The sequence below is a fragment of the Pangasianodon hypophthalmus genome, chromosome 15 (genome assembly GCF_027358585.1).
Source record: "Pangasianodon hypophthalmus isolate fPanHyp1 chromosome 15, fPanHyp1.pri, whole genome shotgun sequence".
Lineage (NCBI taxonomy): Eukaryota > Metazoa > Chordata > Actinopteri > Siluriformes > Pangasiidae > Pangasianodon > Pangasianodon hypophthalmus.
The window spans coordinates 19241059-19255076 of NC_069724.1; the positions used below are offsets into that span (position 1 = coordinate 19241059).

Consider the following 14018-nt stretch of genomic DNA (forward strand, 5'->3'; position numbering starts at 1 on the left):
GATCACTCTTTTGAAATGCTCTTTGGGCTGATTATATACCTTACTCTGACTACTGCCCAGTTACCAACACTGAATTGGTTTGTGATTTCAGTGTAAGCATGAACTTAAATTGTATTAAGTTTAAATGTACTAAAAGGCCTCTGCATATGAATCCTCACTCTCTCTGAGTCTGGTCTGTTATAGCGACCTTATATCTAAAATCGTGAGCAGATGTAACACTAGGCCATATCCACATTATTATGGATACATTTGAAAACACAGAAGTTTTTTCTGAGTTTTCGCTTTCCATTCAACCCGAAACTGTGCTTAGCACCAAAAACACTCTCTCCAACACCAGATACATTTGAAATTATATGATTTTATGTGGCTTAAGGCAGGTGCTATATGCTCTGGGTTTGACATGTTTAAATTTGACATTTAATTTAGTAAGGATTGAATACATTGCCAAACTAGGCATGGGACAAGTGACTAAGTGTACTCTACAACCATCAAGCTGTCAAAAACTTGGGAATAAAGAAGAAATGCAAAAATGTTTAATAACTAACAAATATATTTGTTAATGAATGGATTTAGTAATTACATTATTTGCATTGAGTACTGTTTATAGGGTCCAAACTGCTGATCTACATTTTTATATCATTACAGAAAAATTATATTTAAAAGAATCTTACCACATAGAAAAAAATGTGTGAACATACTACTTACAGGGATTTTATTTCAAATAAAGATAAAAAAAACAAGAAAAGCTGTTGAAGCTGTTAAATGTTTTATTTCAGAAAGAAATTCAAAACTGATTTTCCATTAAAGTACAGGCAAAGGATAACGAATAAGACTAAATCATCAGCGAGTACATTTCTGTGATTAGTGAAAGATTGATATGCCACTGACTATAATTCTTTCAGAGATTATCCAATCAGACAACTGATTTCATGAGAAATAAAGAGATCATTATTTTGATTATATATATATATGTAGTAGTTGCTGTTCATGTTCATGTTCTCGTCTTGTCAAGTCATGCTGTAACACAGAAAACAAATATCAAAATAAGGTACATGTATCAGAGTTATCCTCTTTAAGCATGTACAACATTTCCTTTTTCTGCAACCATCTGAATAACAACACCAATGTTTTTCCTTTTATGATCCAGACTTGGTAAAAAAAAAAAAAAAAAAGTACCTTAGTTAGCAGCAAGAGAAGCGGACATCATTAAGAGAGGTGTCATCCCATGCACCCTGAGGCGGCTCCACTTTAGTTTGGATCCCACAAATCCCAGTTCCACCACAAACTGAGCTCCAGTAACCCCAGGTACCCCAGCCCATACCACTTCCTTCCAACACCTGGCCTCCTGTGCATTGGAACCTGGAAATTTTAGTTATAAATACATTCCCTGTTATTCTTTTAAGTCAATTTTCTTTATCAAACGCACTTAGGAACAAGACATGACCAAAGGTGTGACATGTTTATAAGTCATAAAATAATCAATTATAGCTTTATGTGCCATTAAACTGGTTAAAAAGAAACATGTGCAAAATGTTGTTATCAAATTAAAGTTACAGATAAAATGATTTGTGAATACCAGCTTCATCAAAAGTATTAGCTTTTTATTACTTTTTTGAGATGATATCAGAAGTGTGGGTTATTGTGAGTTACTAATTACCTGATGTTGTTAGCAGCGGTATCATCTACGAATATTCCCTGATAACTCTCCACTCGCAGCTGGAAAGCTCTCAGCACTCCCCTGGAGCACCAAATGTTCTGTTTCCAAGACCCCCAGCTGTAAAAACAACAGTTACTACTGCTACTGCTACTACTACTATTACTATTACTATTACTACTACTACTACTTCTACTACTACTGCTAATAATTGTTTTGACCTTTGGTTGTCTATTTTGACATCCTAATTATGACACTGAAACACATGGTATCTTATGTAGGTCCTTATGTATCTTACGTAATATTCACTACATATTGTATGCCTTATGTCTTACATATATGGCATATTTCATACATGGGAAAGAACATATACAATGTTTTTTTTTTTTACCTTCCTACAGAAGAACTGACTGTTGTGTAGCCCCCAACAATACCGGAGGTGCCGATGGGTTTAGAGCATTGAAGGGCAATTCCATTTAGGGCCGTGTCATCACCCCAGTACCCCTGATTTGACTCAACCTAAAAAAAACTTCTTTAGTCATTAAAATTATTTCTTGATGATATTTAATTCATTTGCAAGATCATTTTAAGTGTGCTTTTTACCCAAATTACACAACTCTTACACCTATACAGATAACTGTAGTTATATCACAAAGTGTGCTGTATATTATAGGGTATTTAGTTTCTTATCAATGCTTATAAATTCTAATTCCAAAAATTGCTAATTAGTAATTTTGTCATCCGTGAAAATGAGATGTACTCACCTTGAGGGTAAAGCCCGTAGCATAGGTGCCCGAAGGACACATTGCCCATGGTCCCCATGATCCCCACATCTGTCCATTAGTCACACTGATCGTACTGGGATACAGAAAGACAATTCTGTTTTGTGTGTCATTGACACTTGCACATTCCCCAAAGGAAAGAATGAGCAGAGGCAAAACAGCACTGAGCACAAAATACATTCTATTAGATATAGCTGAGAATAAAGTCAGACTATCCTCTGGTTATCAGAATGATTCTTCCTGAAGAAGTGCCTATGCTGAGTGTGGATGTACTTGTTTATATACACTCTAGCTAGCCAATCACTGCAAAGTATGACATGAGTAATTACATAATTATCATATTTTTTTCTCAAATATTTGGCATTCCAAGTCGAATCCAGCACGCAAAACATTAAACTGATTTAATCTTATTAGATTAATTAATTAATTAATCATTTTTAAAGCATGGACAAATGTCTTCCATGGTTTCAACTTTATTTTTCAATAATAATGCAATAATGTAAATAATAAATATTCAATAAGTGACAAAGGGTGGTGTGTGGTGCAGCCTGTCTGTGTCACATGTTCCCTTGTACATATGAAATATGTACATAATCATATACAAAAATCATATACAAAATTTTTACATTCATTATGTTGGATAGATATAATATTTCTTTTATACCATACTATTCAAGAATACTGTATATGCATAATTTTTATACAATACAAGAAAGATTTTCTTTTCTTTTTTGTTTCCTTTAATGAATTGCATCACTAATTGTGCACCCGAAAAATAACCATAAATGATGATGAAAATGAATATCAGAGTTTTTATGTCCTTCATGTGTCACTTACCTGGGGACAAGATGGTGTAGAAATATTGTAACCACAAAATGTTAACCACAAAATGTGTACTCATATTTGATGATATTTTATCTTCAATGTTATAGATGTATGGAACCGGTATAGTAACACAGAGGCCTGAAAGTGATCTATATGACCTTACATAGGCAGGGGTAGCCTCCTAAGAGAGCAGAAACAAGCTGTAAATTTAAGTGAGTAAGGCTTCCTTAAACCATAACATAAGTATATATGGCAATGTTGGGTCTTGTGAAAAGCAGGATGTGGAAGTTTTTTCATGAAAATAGATATAAGAGCACCCTTCTGAAGAGCTGCTTGACTTAATTCTGGAGAGAATAAAGTCTAATGGTGTCAACAACCAGGCTCTCCAGAGTGATCTTTGATCTGCATTAATTGCTAAAACAATGGCACCAGGATGCTCTATGGGAAGAAGGCAAGCTATCGGAGGCAGTGTGATGCTCTGAGCAATGTTCTGCAGGGAAACCTTGGGTCCTGGCATTCATTTGGATGTTACTTGGACACGTACCACCTACCTAAACATTTTGATCTTTAAGGTCTGCATGCTCACTTAATAATTTAGTAGTGAATCAAAACTGAAATCAAGTTATGTAGCATTGTTGAGATGTGATGTTTGAGACACACATACCTGCACACACACACCCACACACATACCAAAGAGAAAAACTAAAAGCAAAAGTGAAGGTTCCTTGGTAAAGATTTCCTTGTTCCTCAGATCAATAAATAAACATTGGTGAATTAGAAATAGTTACTTAGAATATACAGTAACTTCAGAAAGTATTCCGATCCCTGCAGTTTTTTCACCCTTTATTATATTATATATTGTATTTGTTGGCCATTAATACACACAATAGTCCACAACAACAAAACAAAAAACAGGTTTTTACTTTTTTTTTGCTAAATAAATTAATGAATCAATCAACCAATCAATCAATTAATTAATAAAATACTGAAATCTCTTATTTGGATAAGTATTCAGATCCTTGGTGAAGGCACTCCGAATTGAGCTCATACTTTGAGATGTCTCTAGAACTTGATTGGAGTCCACCTGTGGCAACTTCAGTCAATCTGAATGATTTAAAAAGGCACACATCTGTGTGTATAAGATCAGAGTGCATGTCAGACCAAAAACCCTGCCATGAAGTCCAAGGAACTCTCTGCACTATGGGAAGAAGGCAAGCTGGCAGAGGCAGTGTGATGCTCTGAGCAATGTTCTGCTGGGAAACTTTGGGTCCTGGCATTCATGTGGATGTTACTTGGACACGTACCACCTACCTAAACAATGCTGCAGACCACGTACACCCCTTCACGGCAACAGTATTCCCTAATGGCAGTGGCCTCTTTCAGAAGGATAATGCTCCCTATCACACTGCAAAAATTCTTCAGGAATGGTTTGAGGAACATGTCAGAGTTCAAGGTGTTGACTTGGCCTCCAAACTCCTCAGATCTCAATCTGATCAAGCAACTGCGGGATGTGCTGGACAAACAAGTCTGATCCATGGAGGTCCCACCTTGCAACTTACAGGACTTAAAGGAACTTACAGGAGCTGCTGCTAACGTCTTGGTGCCAGATACCACAGCACACCTTCAGAGGTCTCGTGGAGTCCAGGCATCAATGGGTCAGAGCTGTTTTGGCGCCACATGGGGGACCTACACAATATTAGGCAGGTGGTTTTAATGTTACGGCTGATCGGTGTATATATATATATATATATATATATATATATATATATATATATATATATATATATATATATATATATATGTATGTATGTATAAGTGTGTGTGTGTGTGTTACCAAGATGCAGCATGTGTTGGTTGCCAGGATGTAAATCTTTACATCTCGATCTTTAAGATCTGCTTGATCACTTAATAATTTAGTAGTGAATCAAAACTGAAATCAAGTTATGTAACATTGTTGAGATGTTTCAGACACACATACGCACACACACCCACAACCCCCCGCCACACACACACACACACACACCTACGCACGCACACATACCAAAGAGAAAAACTAAACAAAAAACAAAAGCAAAAGCAAAAGTGAAGTTTCCTTGGTAAAGATTTAACCTTTATTATATTATATATTGTATTTTTTGGCCATTAATCCACACACAATAGTCCACAACAACAAAACAAAAAACAGGTTTTTACTTTTTTTTTGCTAAATAAATAAATAAATAAAATACTGAAATCTCTTATTTGGATAAGTATTCAGATCCTTGGTGAAGGCACTCCAAATTGAGCTCATACATTGAGATGTCTCTAGAACTTGATTGGAGTCCACCTGTGGCAACTTCAGTCAATCTGAATGATTTAAAAAGGCACACATCTGTGTGTATAAGATCAGAGTGCATGTCAGACCAAAAACCCTGCCATGAAGTCCAAGGAACTCTCTGTAGACCTCTGCCATCAAATTGTGTCAAGACATAGATCTGGGCAAGTCAATAAAACCATTTTCTAAAGTTTTCCAGCAGCAACAGTGAGAAATATGTCAATATTTTTGGGTAAACTGCTCGTCAGTAAACATGTATTGTGCTGGTGTTTGGCAAATTTATGTAATTCTAAAAAATATTTTTGATCCTTCAAAAATCAATGTTTATTATTTATTTAATAATAAACTATTATTTAATGAATCAAAACTTATTAATGTTCCAAACACACACATTATATACAGTCCCCTCTGAAAGGATTGGAACAGCAAGACCAGTTCTTTTGTTTTTGTTCTGCACTGAAGACATTTGGGTTTGAGCTCAAAAGATGAATTTGAGACAATAGATCAGAATTTCAGCTTTTATTTCCTGAATTTAAATCTACAGTAGATGTGTTTGCTTTGTTTGGTAAGTAAAGTTGGATCCCTAAGTTGTGTAACACATCTAGAGATAAATATCAGGAAATGAAAGCTGAAACTGGGTTTATCGTCTCATTCATCTTTTGATCTTCTGTTTCCTTTAGTAGTGCAGCTGAACAGAAAAGTATAATAACATTGTCAAATGGTTTCTCACACGCACACACACACATGCCAATTCATTACACATTGTTAATTAATACAATTACAGGTTGTGAGCTAGTGATTGGAACTTCCATCCATCCATCCATTCTCCACACCGCTTATCCTACACAGGGTCGTGAGGTAGCCTGGAGTCTATCACAGGAGACTCGGGGCACAAGGCGGGGGCACCTTGGGCGAGGTTGATTGGAATATTGTGAATTTAAATCCTAGGAGTACTGAAGAGTCTTCAACTCTGGAACAAGGGTCCCTAACACTCATTGTTCCTAAACTGTGTGATAATTAAATCAAAAGTTGCTGCTAAATGAACAAATGTGACAGAAATGTAGATTGTGTTGATGGATAAATCAGGCAGATGAAGTAATAATGCTTCCTTTATGAATGGAAGCCACATTTACTGTAAAAAAAAAAAAAAAAAAAAAAAAAAAAAAACAGGTTTCCAGTAAATGACTGCAAAATTTACAGAAAACAAAAACATATTTTACATACATAATTATGTACATAATTTACAGTAAAGTACTGTAATATCTTACTGTTGTATAAAATAACACATAACCCAGTACATCTGGCTGATTTAGGATACAACTGAGCTGAAGGATCCTGCCCAGCCATGACAGCACTGGGATTTGAACACACAACTTTCTGAGCTGTGACTCAAAGTCTTAGCCACTGTGTGACCACAACTACGCCACAACAACACTGCAGCTGGCTTGCACTGATGCAACTACTTCTACCACTGAATTAACTCCACTGAGTCAATGCATGCTAGTTGTGCTAGTTGTGGTGGCTCAGTGGTTACAGCTTCAAGTCGCATATAAGAAAGTTGTGTTCAAATCCCAGCACCACCAAACTGCCTTGACTGGGTCCTTGAGCAAGACCCTTCAGCTCACTTGTATCTTGCGTCAAGTAAATGTCCTGGGTTATGTGTTATTTTATACTACGTAAGACATTGCAGTTTTTTTTATTGTAAATATGTAACAGATGTTTACTTTAAATTTTACAGTACTTTATTAGCAACCCAGTTTTTTTAAATTTTTTTTACAGTGAACGTGGGTGCTATTAGTAAAGGAAGCATGATTACTTCATCTGCCTGATTTTTCACATTTACGTCACATTTGTTCATTTCGCAGCAACTTATAATTAATTATCACACGGTTTAGGAACAATGAGTGTTAGGGACCCTTGTTCAAGAGTTGAAGAGTCTTCAGTACTCCTAGGATTTAAATTCACATTATTCTAATCACTAGCTCACAACCTGAGCTGCCACTCGGGTCACATAATTTAGCCACAGCAATAATTGATGTAATTTAGACAATAAAATACCTGAGAACTATAATCACAGTTTATTTCCTTGTTGCTGAACACTAAAATATATTCCTGTATTGTACGGAAACATTCTATGTAATGTTGATTAATTAAATATAATTACATAATGTTTTTGCACTGCTGGTTATTAAATGAAACAAGGTGGAGAACTGACATTTCCTTCCAGGTAACACTCCCTTCACTGTTCCAGAAAGAAATCAGTAAGAGTACAGTCACTGTCTCTGTGTTTTTCATGACGTGTGTTCTTAGAAACTGGCAAAAAATAGTTGTTCATATTTGTTTTTTCATGGAAATGGATATAAGAGCACCCTTCTGAAGAGTTTTCTTTTGTCTGCAGACAGCTGCTTGACTTAATTCTGGAGAGAATAAAGTCTAATGGTGTCAACAACCAGGCTCTCCAGAGTGATCTTTGATCTGCATTAATTGCTAAAGCAATGGCACCAGGATGCACTATGGGAAGAAGGCAAGCTGGCAGAGGCAGTGTGATGCTCTGAGCAATGTTCTGCTGGGAAACCTTGGGTCCTGGCATTCATATGGATGTTACTTGGACACGTACCACCTACCTAAACAATGCTGCAGACCACATACACCCCTTCACGGCAACAGTATTCCCTAATGGCAGTGGCCTCTTTCAGAAGGTTAATGCTCCCTATCACACTGCAAAAATTGTTCAGGAATGGTTTGAGGAAAATGACAGACTTCAAGGTGTTGACTTGGCCTCCAAACTCCCCAGATTTCAATCTGATCAAGCAACTGCGGGATGTGCTGGACAAACAAGTCTGATCCATGGAGGTCCCACCTTGCAACTTACAGGACTTAAAGGAACTTACAGGAGCTGCTGCTAACGTCTTGGTGCCAGATACCACAGCACACCTTCAGAGGTCAAATCAAGTTATGTAACATTGTTGAGATGTTTGAGACACACATACGCACACACACCCACAAATCCCCCGCCACCCACACACACCCACACACATACCAAAGAGAAAAACTAAACAAAAAAAAACAAAAGCAAAAGTGAAGGTTCCTTGGTAAAGATTTCATTGTTCTTCAGATCAATAAATAAACATTGATGAATTAGAAATAGTTACGTAGAATATACAGTAACTTCAGAAAGTATTCCGATCCCTGCAGTTTTTTCACCCTTTATTATATTATATATTGTATTTTTTGGCCATTAATCCACACACAATAGTCCACAACAACAAAACAAAAAACAGGTTTTTACATTTTTGTGCTAAATCAATTAATGAATCAATCAACCAATCAATCAATTAATTAATAAAATACTGAAATCTCTTATTTGGATAAGTATTCAGATCCTTGGTGAAGGCACTCCGAATTGAGCTCATACTTTGAGATGTCTCTAGAACTTGATTGGAGTCCACCTGTGGCAACTTCAGTCAATCTGAATGATTTAAAAAGGCACACATCTGTGTGTATAAGATCAGAGTGCATGTCAGACCAAAAACCCTGCCATGAAGTCCAAGGAACTCTCTGTAGACCTCTGCCATCAAATTGTGTCAAGACATAGATCTGGGCAAGTCAATAAAACCATTTTCTAAAGTTTTCCAGCAGCAACAGTGAGAAATATGTCAATATTTTTGGGTAAACTGCTCGTCAGTAAACATGTATTGTGCTGGTGTTTGGCAAATTTATGTAATTCTAAAAAATATTTTTGATCCTTCAAAAATCAATGTTTATTATTTATTTAATAATAAACTATTATTTAATGAATCAAAACTTATTAATGTTCCAAACACACACATTATATACAGTCCCCTCTGAAAGGATTGGAACAGCAAGACCAGTTCTTTTGTTTTTGTTCTGCACTGAAGACATTTGGGTTTGAGCTCAAAAGATGAATTTGAGACAATAGATCAGAATTTCAGCTTTTATTTCCTGAATTTAAATCTACAGTAGATGTGTTTGCTTTGTTTGGTAAGTAAAGTTGGATCCCTAAGTTGTGTAACACATCTAGAGATAAATATCAGGAAATGAAAGCTGAAACTGGGTTTATCGTCTCATTCATCTTTTGATCTTCTGTTTCCTTTAATAGTGCAGCTGAACAGAAAAGTATAATAACATTGTTAAATGGTTTCTCACACACACACAGACACACACACACCAATTCATTACACACCTTTAATTAATATAATTACATAATTATAGTGTGAGCAGTGGCAGCTCAGGATGTGAGCTAGTGATTGGAACATCCATCTATCCATCCATCCATCCATCCATTCTCCACACCGCTTATCCTACACAGGGTCGTGAGGTAGCCTGGAGTCTATCACAGGAGACTCGGGGCACAAGGCGGGGACACCTTGGGCGAGGTTGATTGGAATATTGTGAATTTAAATTCTAGGAGTACTGAAGAGTCTTCAACTCTGGAACAAGGGTCCCTAACACTCATTGTTCCTAAACTGTGTGATAATTAACCCTTGTGTGGTGTCCATATTTTTGTTAATCAGCCAGTGTTCCTGGGTATGGTGGACCCGCTGCATTTTTGGGGGTTTTTAATTCAACACAATCAAACAATTTTATGTTAAAAAACTCAACAGATGTTTACTTCATCCCAATTTCAAGCAATATAAACAACATATATGGTTAATAGTTGCCCTTTACCTTTGTTAGACCACATTTATGAATTAAATTGCTACTCGTTTTTTGTTTGTTTTTTAAATCAAAAGTTGCTGCTAAATGAACAAATGTGGTGGAAATGTAGATTGTGTTGATGGATAAATCAGGCAGATGACATAATAATGCTTCCTTTATGAATGGAAGCCACATTCACTGTAAAAAAAAAAAAAAAAACCAAACAAAAAAACAGGTTGCCAGTAAATGACTGTGAAATTTACAGAAAACAAAAACATACGTTACGTGCATAATTTACAGTAAAAACATATTTACAGTAAAGTACTGTAATATCTTACTGTTGTATAAAATAACACATAACCCAGTAAATCTGGCTGATTTAGGATACAACTGAGCTGAAGGATCCTGCCCGGCCAGCACAAGGATTTCAACACACAACTTTCTGAGCTGTGACTCAAAGTCTTAGCCACTGTGTGACCACAACTACGCCACAAGAACACTGCAGCTGGCTTACACTGATGCAACTACTTCTACCACTGAATTAACTCCACTGAGTCAATGCATGCTAGTTGTGCTAGTTGTGGTGGCTCAGTGGTTACAGCCTCAAGTCACAGATAAGAAAATTGTGTGTTCAAATCCCAGCACCACCAAACTGCCTTGACTGGGTCCTTGAGCAAGACCCTTCAGCTCACTTGTATCTTGCGTCAAGTAAATGTCCTGGGTTATTACAGTTTTAATTTAGACATAAAATACCTGAGAACTATAATCACAGTTTATTTCCTTGTTGCTGAACACTAAAATATATTCCTGTATTGTACGGAAACATTCTATGTAATGTTGATTAATTAAATATAATTACATAATGTTTATGCACTGCTGGTTATTAAATGAAACAAGGTGGAGAACTGACATTTCCTTCCAGGTAACACTCCCTTCACTGTTCTTTGCCCGAGCAGATTCCAGAAAGAAATCAGTAAGAGTACAGTCACTGTCTCTGTGTTTTTCATGACGTGTGTTCTTAGAAACTGGCAAAAAATAGTTGTTGAATATTTGCTTGTGTAGTACACTCTTAAAGTGAAAAGAAGTAAACAGACCCTCTGCAGCAAACTATTAAAGAAATTCTGCAAACATTAATGCACAGCTACTTTATATTTGGTGAACTTAAATAAAATAAAAAAGATAACATAGTAATTGTGGTATGTTATTATTTATAATAATAAAAAGTTTTATTATTTATTTATTTATTATATTTATATTGTATGCTGTTTGATGATTGTAGCAATAAATCACATATGTTGTTATATTTTAGGGAAAATTCAAGAAAATCTGACAAGAAAATGCAGAAAATTACAAATGAAAACATCATGTGATCATTCACCCCCTCTGTTGGTGTTGACATATGATGTATATTGGAGTTTAGATGTTGTAGGAATGGTAGTCAACCAAGCATATCACCTTATGACACCACATATAACTGATATTTGCAGTATATCTGTTTTCATTTGTAGGGAAAAAAGTGAAATATATCAAATGAAAAATGTAAGTACAAGAGAAGTAATTTTGTTTTTAAATTTCCCAATTCTGCAAACGAAAGGAACGCCAAACCTTACCCTTACAACATCTTGACAATCTAAACCAACAATGTCTCTTAATTACACATTTATAACAATATGTACAACTCAGTTCTTATAAAAATTAGTAGAAGGTTAGTACTCAGCGCTCATACACTTTTGTATGACTTAAGTTATATGAAATCAAACAAAACCCAGTCCTGTTGCCTTCGTTCTTATTAAGAATAGGTTTGTCTTAACTGCTCTATTCATTGTTCTGTTGTCTCTATAAAATAAACACAATACAGGTGAACATAACTCATCTGATTACAGCCCCATGGATGTATATGATGCTGCCTGATATAAAACGAATGTATGTATATGATGCTGCCTGACATAAAACAAATGTTTCATGTGAAGATGAAACATATATATGTATATATATATATATATATATATATATATATATATATATATATATATATATATATATATATATATATATAAAAGCAAAAGAAAAACACTAAGATGGAGGCCTAATTCTCAAGACAACAAGTAAAATCTGTAATTTGTGCAATTCAACTTAGTCAACAGATAATCATAAATATATGTTTAATAAGAAATTCTATTGTTTTTCACATTTATCATGTCTATTTAGCTGTGAAAATACGTAATGCCATTTTAAGGTCATTTTGTCATTTTAACTGCAAATCTAATTTTATTGTGCTGATATTATTATTATTATTTATAATTATTGTGCTGATATAACAATATTCTACACTTAAAACTGTTGTAGTTCAGGTACATGTACAGTAGTTACGCAGTGTAGTAAGTAAGTAAAATAGATGATAAACTACCCAAGCACTATAATTGCAGTTTATTTCCTTGTTCCTATAGACTAAGAACAGAAACATTCTTCACACTGTTGATTAATTAAACATAATAACATAATGTTGACGTTGTGAAAGTTAATATATTCAGGAGTAAATTGACATTTCCTTCATTATTATTTGATTGAGTAGATTTCAGAACTATTCATTCTTATGTTTTTATGAATGCATGCTTACAATGTAATGTGGCAAGAACACAGCAGTGTCAGGCACTGAACTTCCTCCCACCTCAAGTCATGATTGTCTACATATTTCAGGGTTGGATTCACTTCTGATCATGTATACATTAAAAACTTGCACAACTCGTTTCCTTGTAGTGCATGTGCATGCTTGATGTAGTCACGCATACTGAGATACTTCTAAGAAGAGTTGCGTGAGTTGAATATAAGTTTAGTCTTGATGATCTGACATAAACTGGAAACACTACATTCATGATCGAAATGCAGGAAAGCGATTAGCGCCCATCATTCTCAGTGTAATTTTTTCAAGTAGGTTGTGTTTTTGAGTTGTTTTATTTTTTAAACCATCCAAATGGGTTGTGCTTTAACCCGTAATCCGTATCTGTTTAGTGCTCCAAGCCATAAACACTGGAAAACAGTGGAATTAAAACCTACAAGTGAATTCTGGTTCTGACAATTCCTCAACCTCAGCTACATCACTCGAGTTCAGGTTTATATACAGGTTTTATATCTGAGCCCCTGCGCACTACATGGAAGTAAAAATATCTCGCTGGTGTGACTGTTTTTTGTTGCATCTCGCAGGATCCCAGTCCTAATGCCTACTTCTTGTCTTAACCAAATGCCTTGTGGGAAAAAAAAACTATTTGTATGTGTATTTGTATCTGTGCACACATCTGTACAGTATCTGTTCATGCCAAATAATATATTTGTATTCAGTTACATCCCTATGATCTACAGTGATAAAGTAATGATATAAATGACCCATTTCTTGGATTTATGTTATACTGGCTCATTCTGCTGCTTGGGTTCTTGTGCAACAAATTTAATAGCATTGTAACAAACCATAGTTGTGAAAAATACAATTTACTTACTATATATTTGAATATGCTGAATGATATAACAAATATAACATCACATTATTAGTAAATTTGTTAGTAAGTATTTGAAATAATTTCTGAAATTGGCAATAATCTCAGTTTGCTCTGAGGAAAAGCTCTGCACACTAATATAAAACTCATGCTTATTTACATAATGCATAGTAAATTTGAATAGGACATGAACGTCAGTAGTAAATGAATAGTCATTGCGGAGAAATTAAAAGTCATGTAAGTCCATTCCCAGAAATATTCTGGGAAAACACCGAAACTTGTTTGTTTAATAAGCT

The 14018-nt window shown here is 35.2% G+C and overlaps 1 protein-coding gene across 1 annotated transcript; it reads right to left on the reverse strand.

Moving 5' to 3' along the window:
* Positions 1-749: 749 nt before the first annotated feature.
* Positions 750-2698, reverse strand: LOC117599177 (vitelline membrane outer layer protein 1 homolog). The gene is made up of 5 exons (XM_034311407.2): positions 2419-2698; positions 2046-2173; positions 1658-1774; positions 1177-1359; positions 750-1017 (listed from the first exon to the last, which is right to left on the reverse strand). The coding sequence occupies exons 1-4, from the start codon at positions 2614-2616 to the stop codon at positions 1182-1184; spliced, it is 621 nt and encodes a 206-aa protein (XP_034167298.2). The 5' UTR covers positions 2617-2698; the 3' UTR covers positions 750-1017; positions 1177-1181.
* Positions 2699-14018: the final 11320 nt, after the last annotated feature.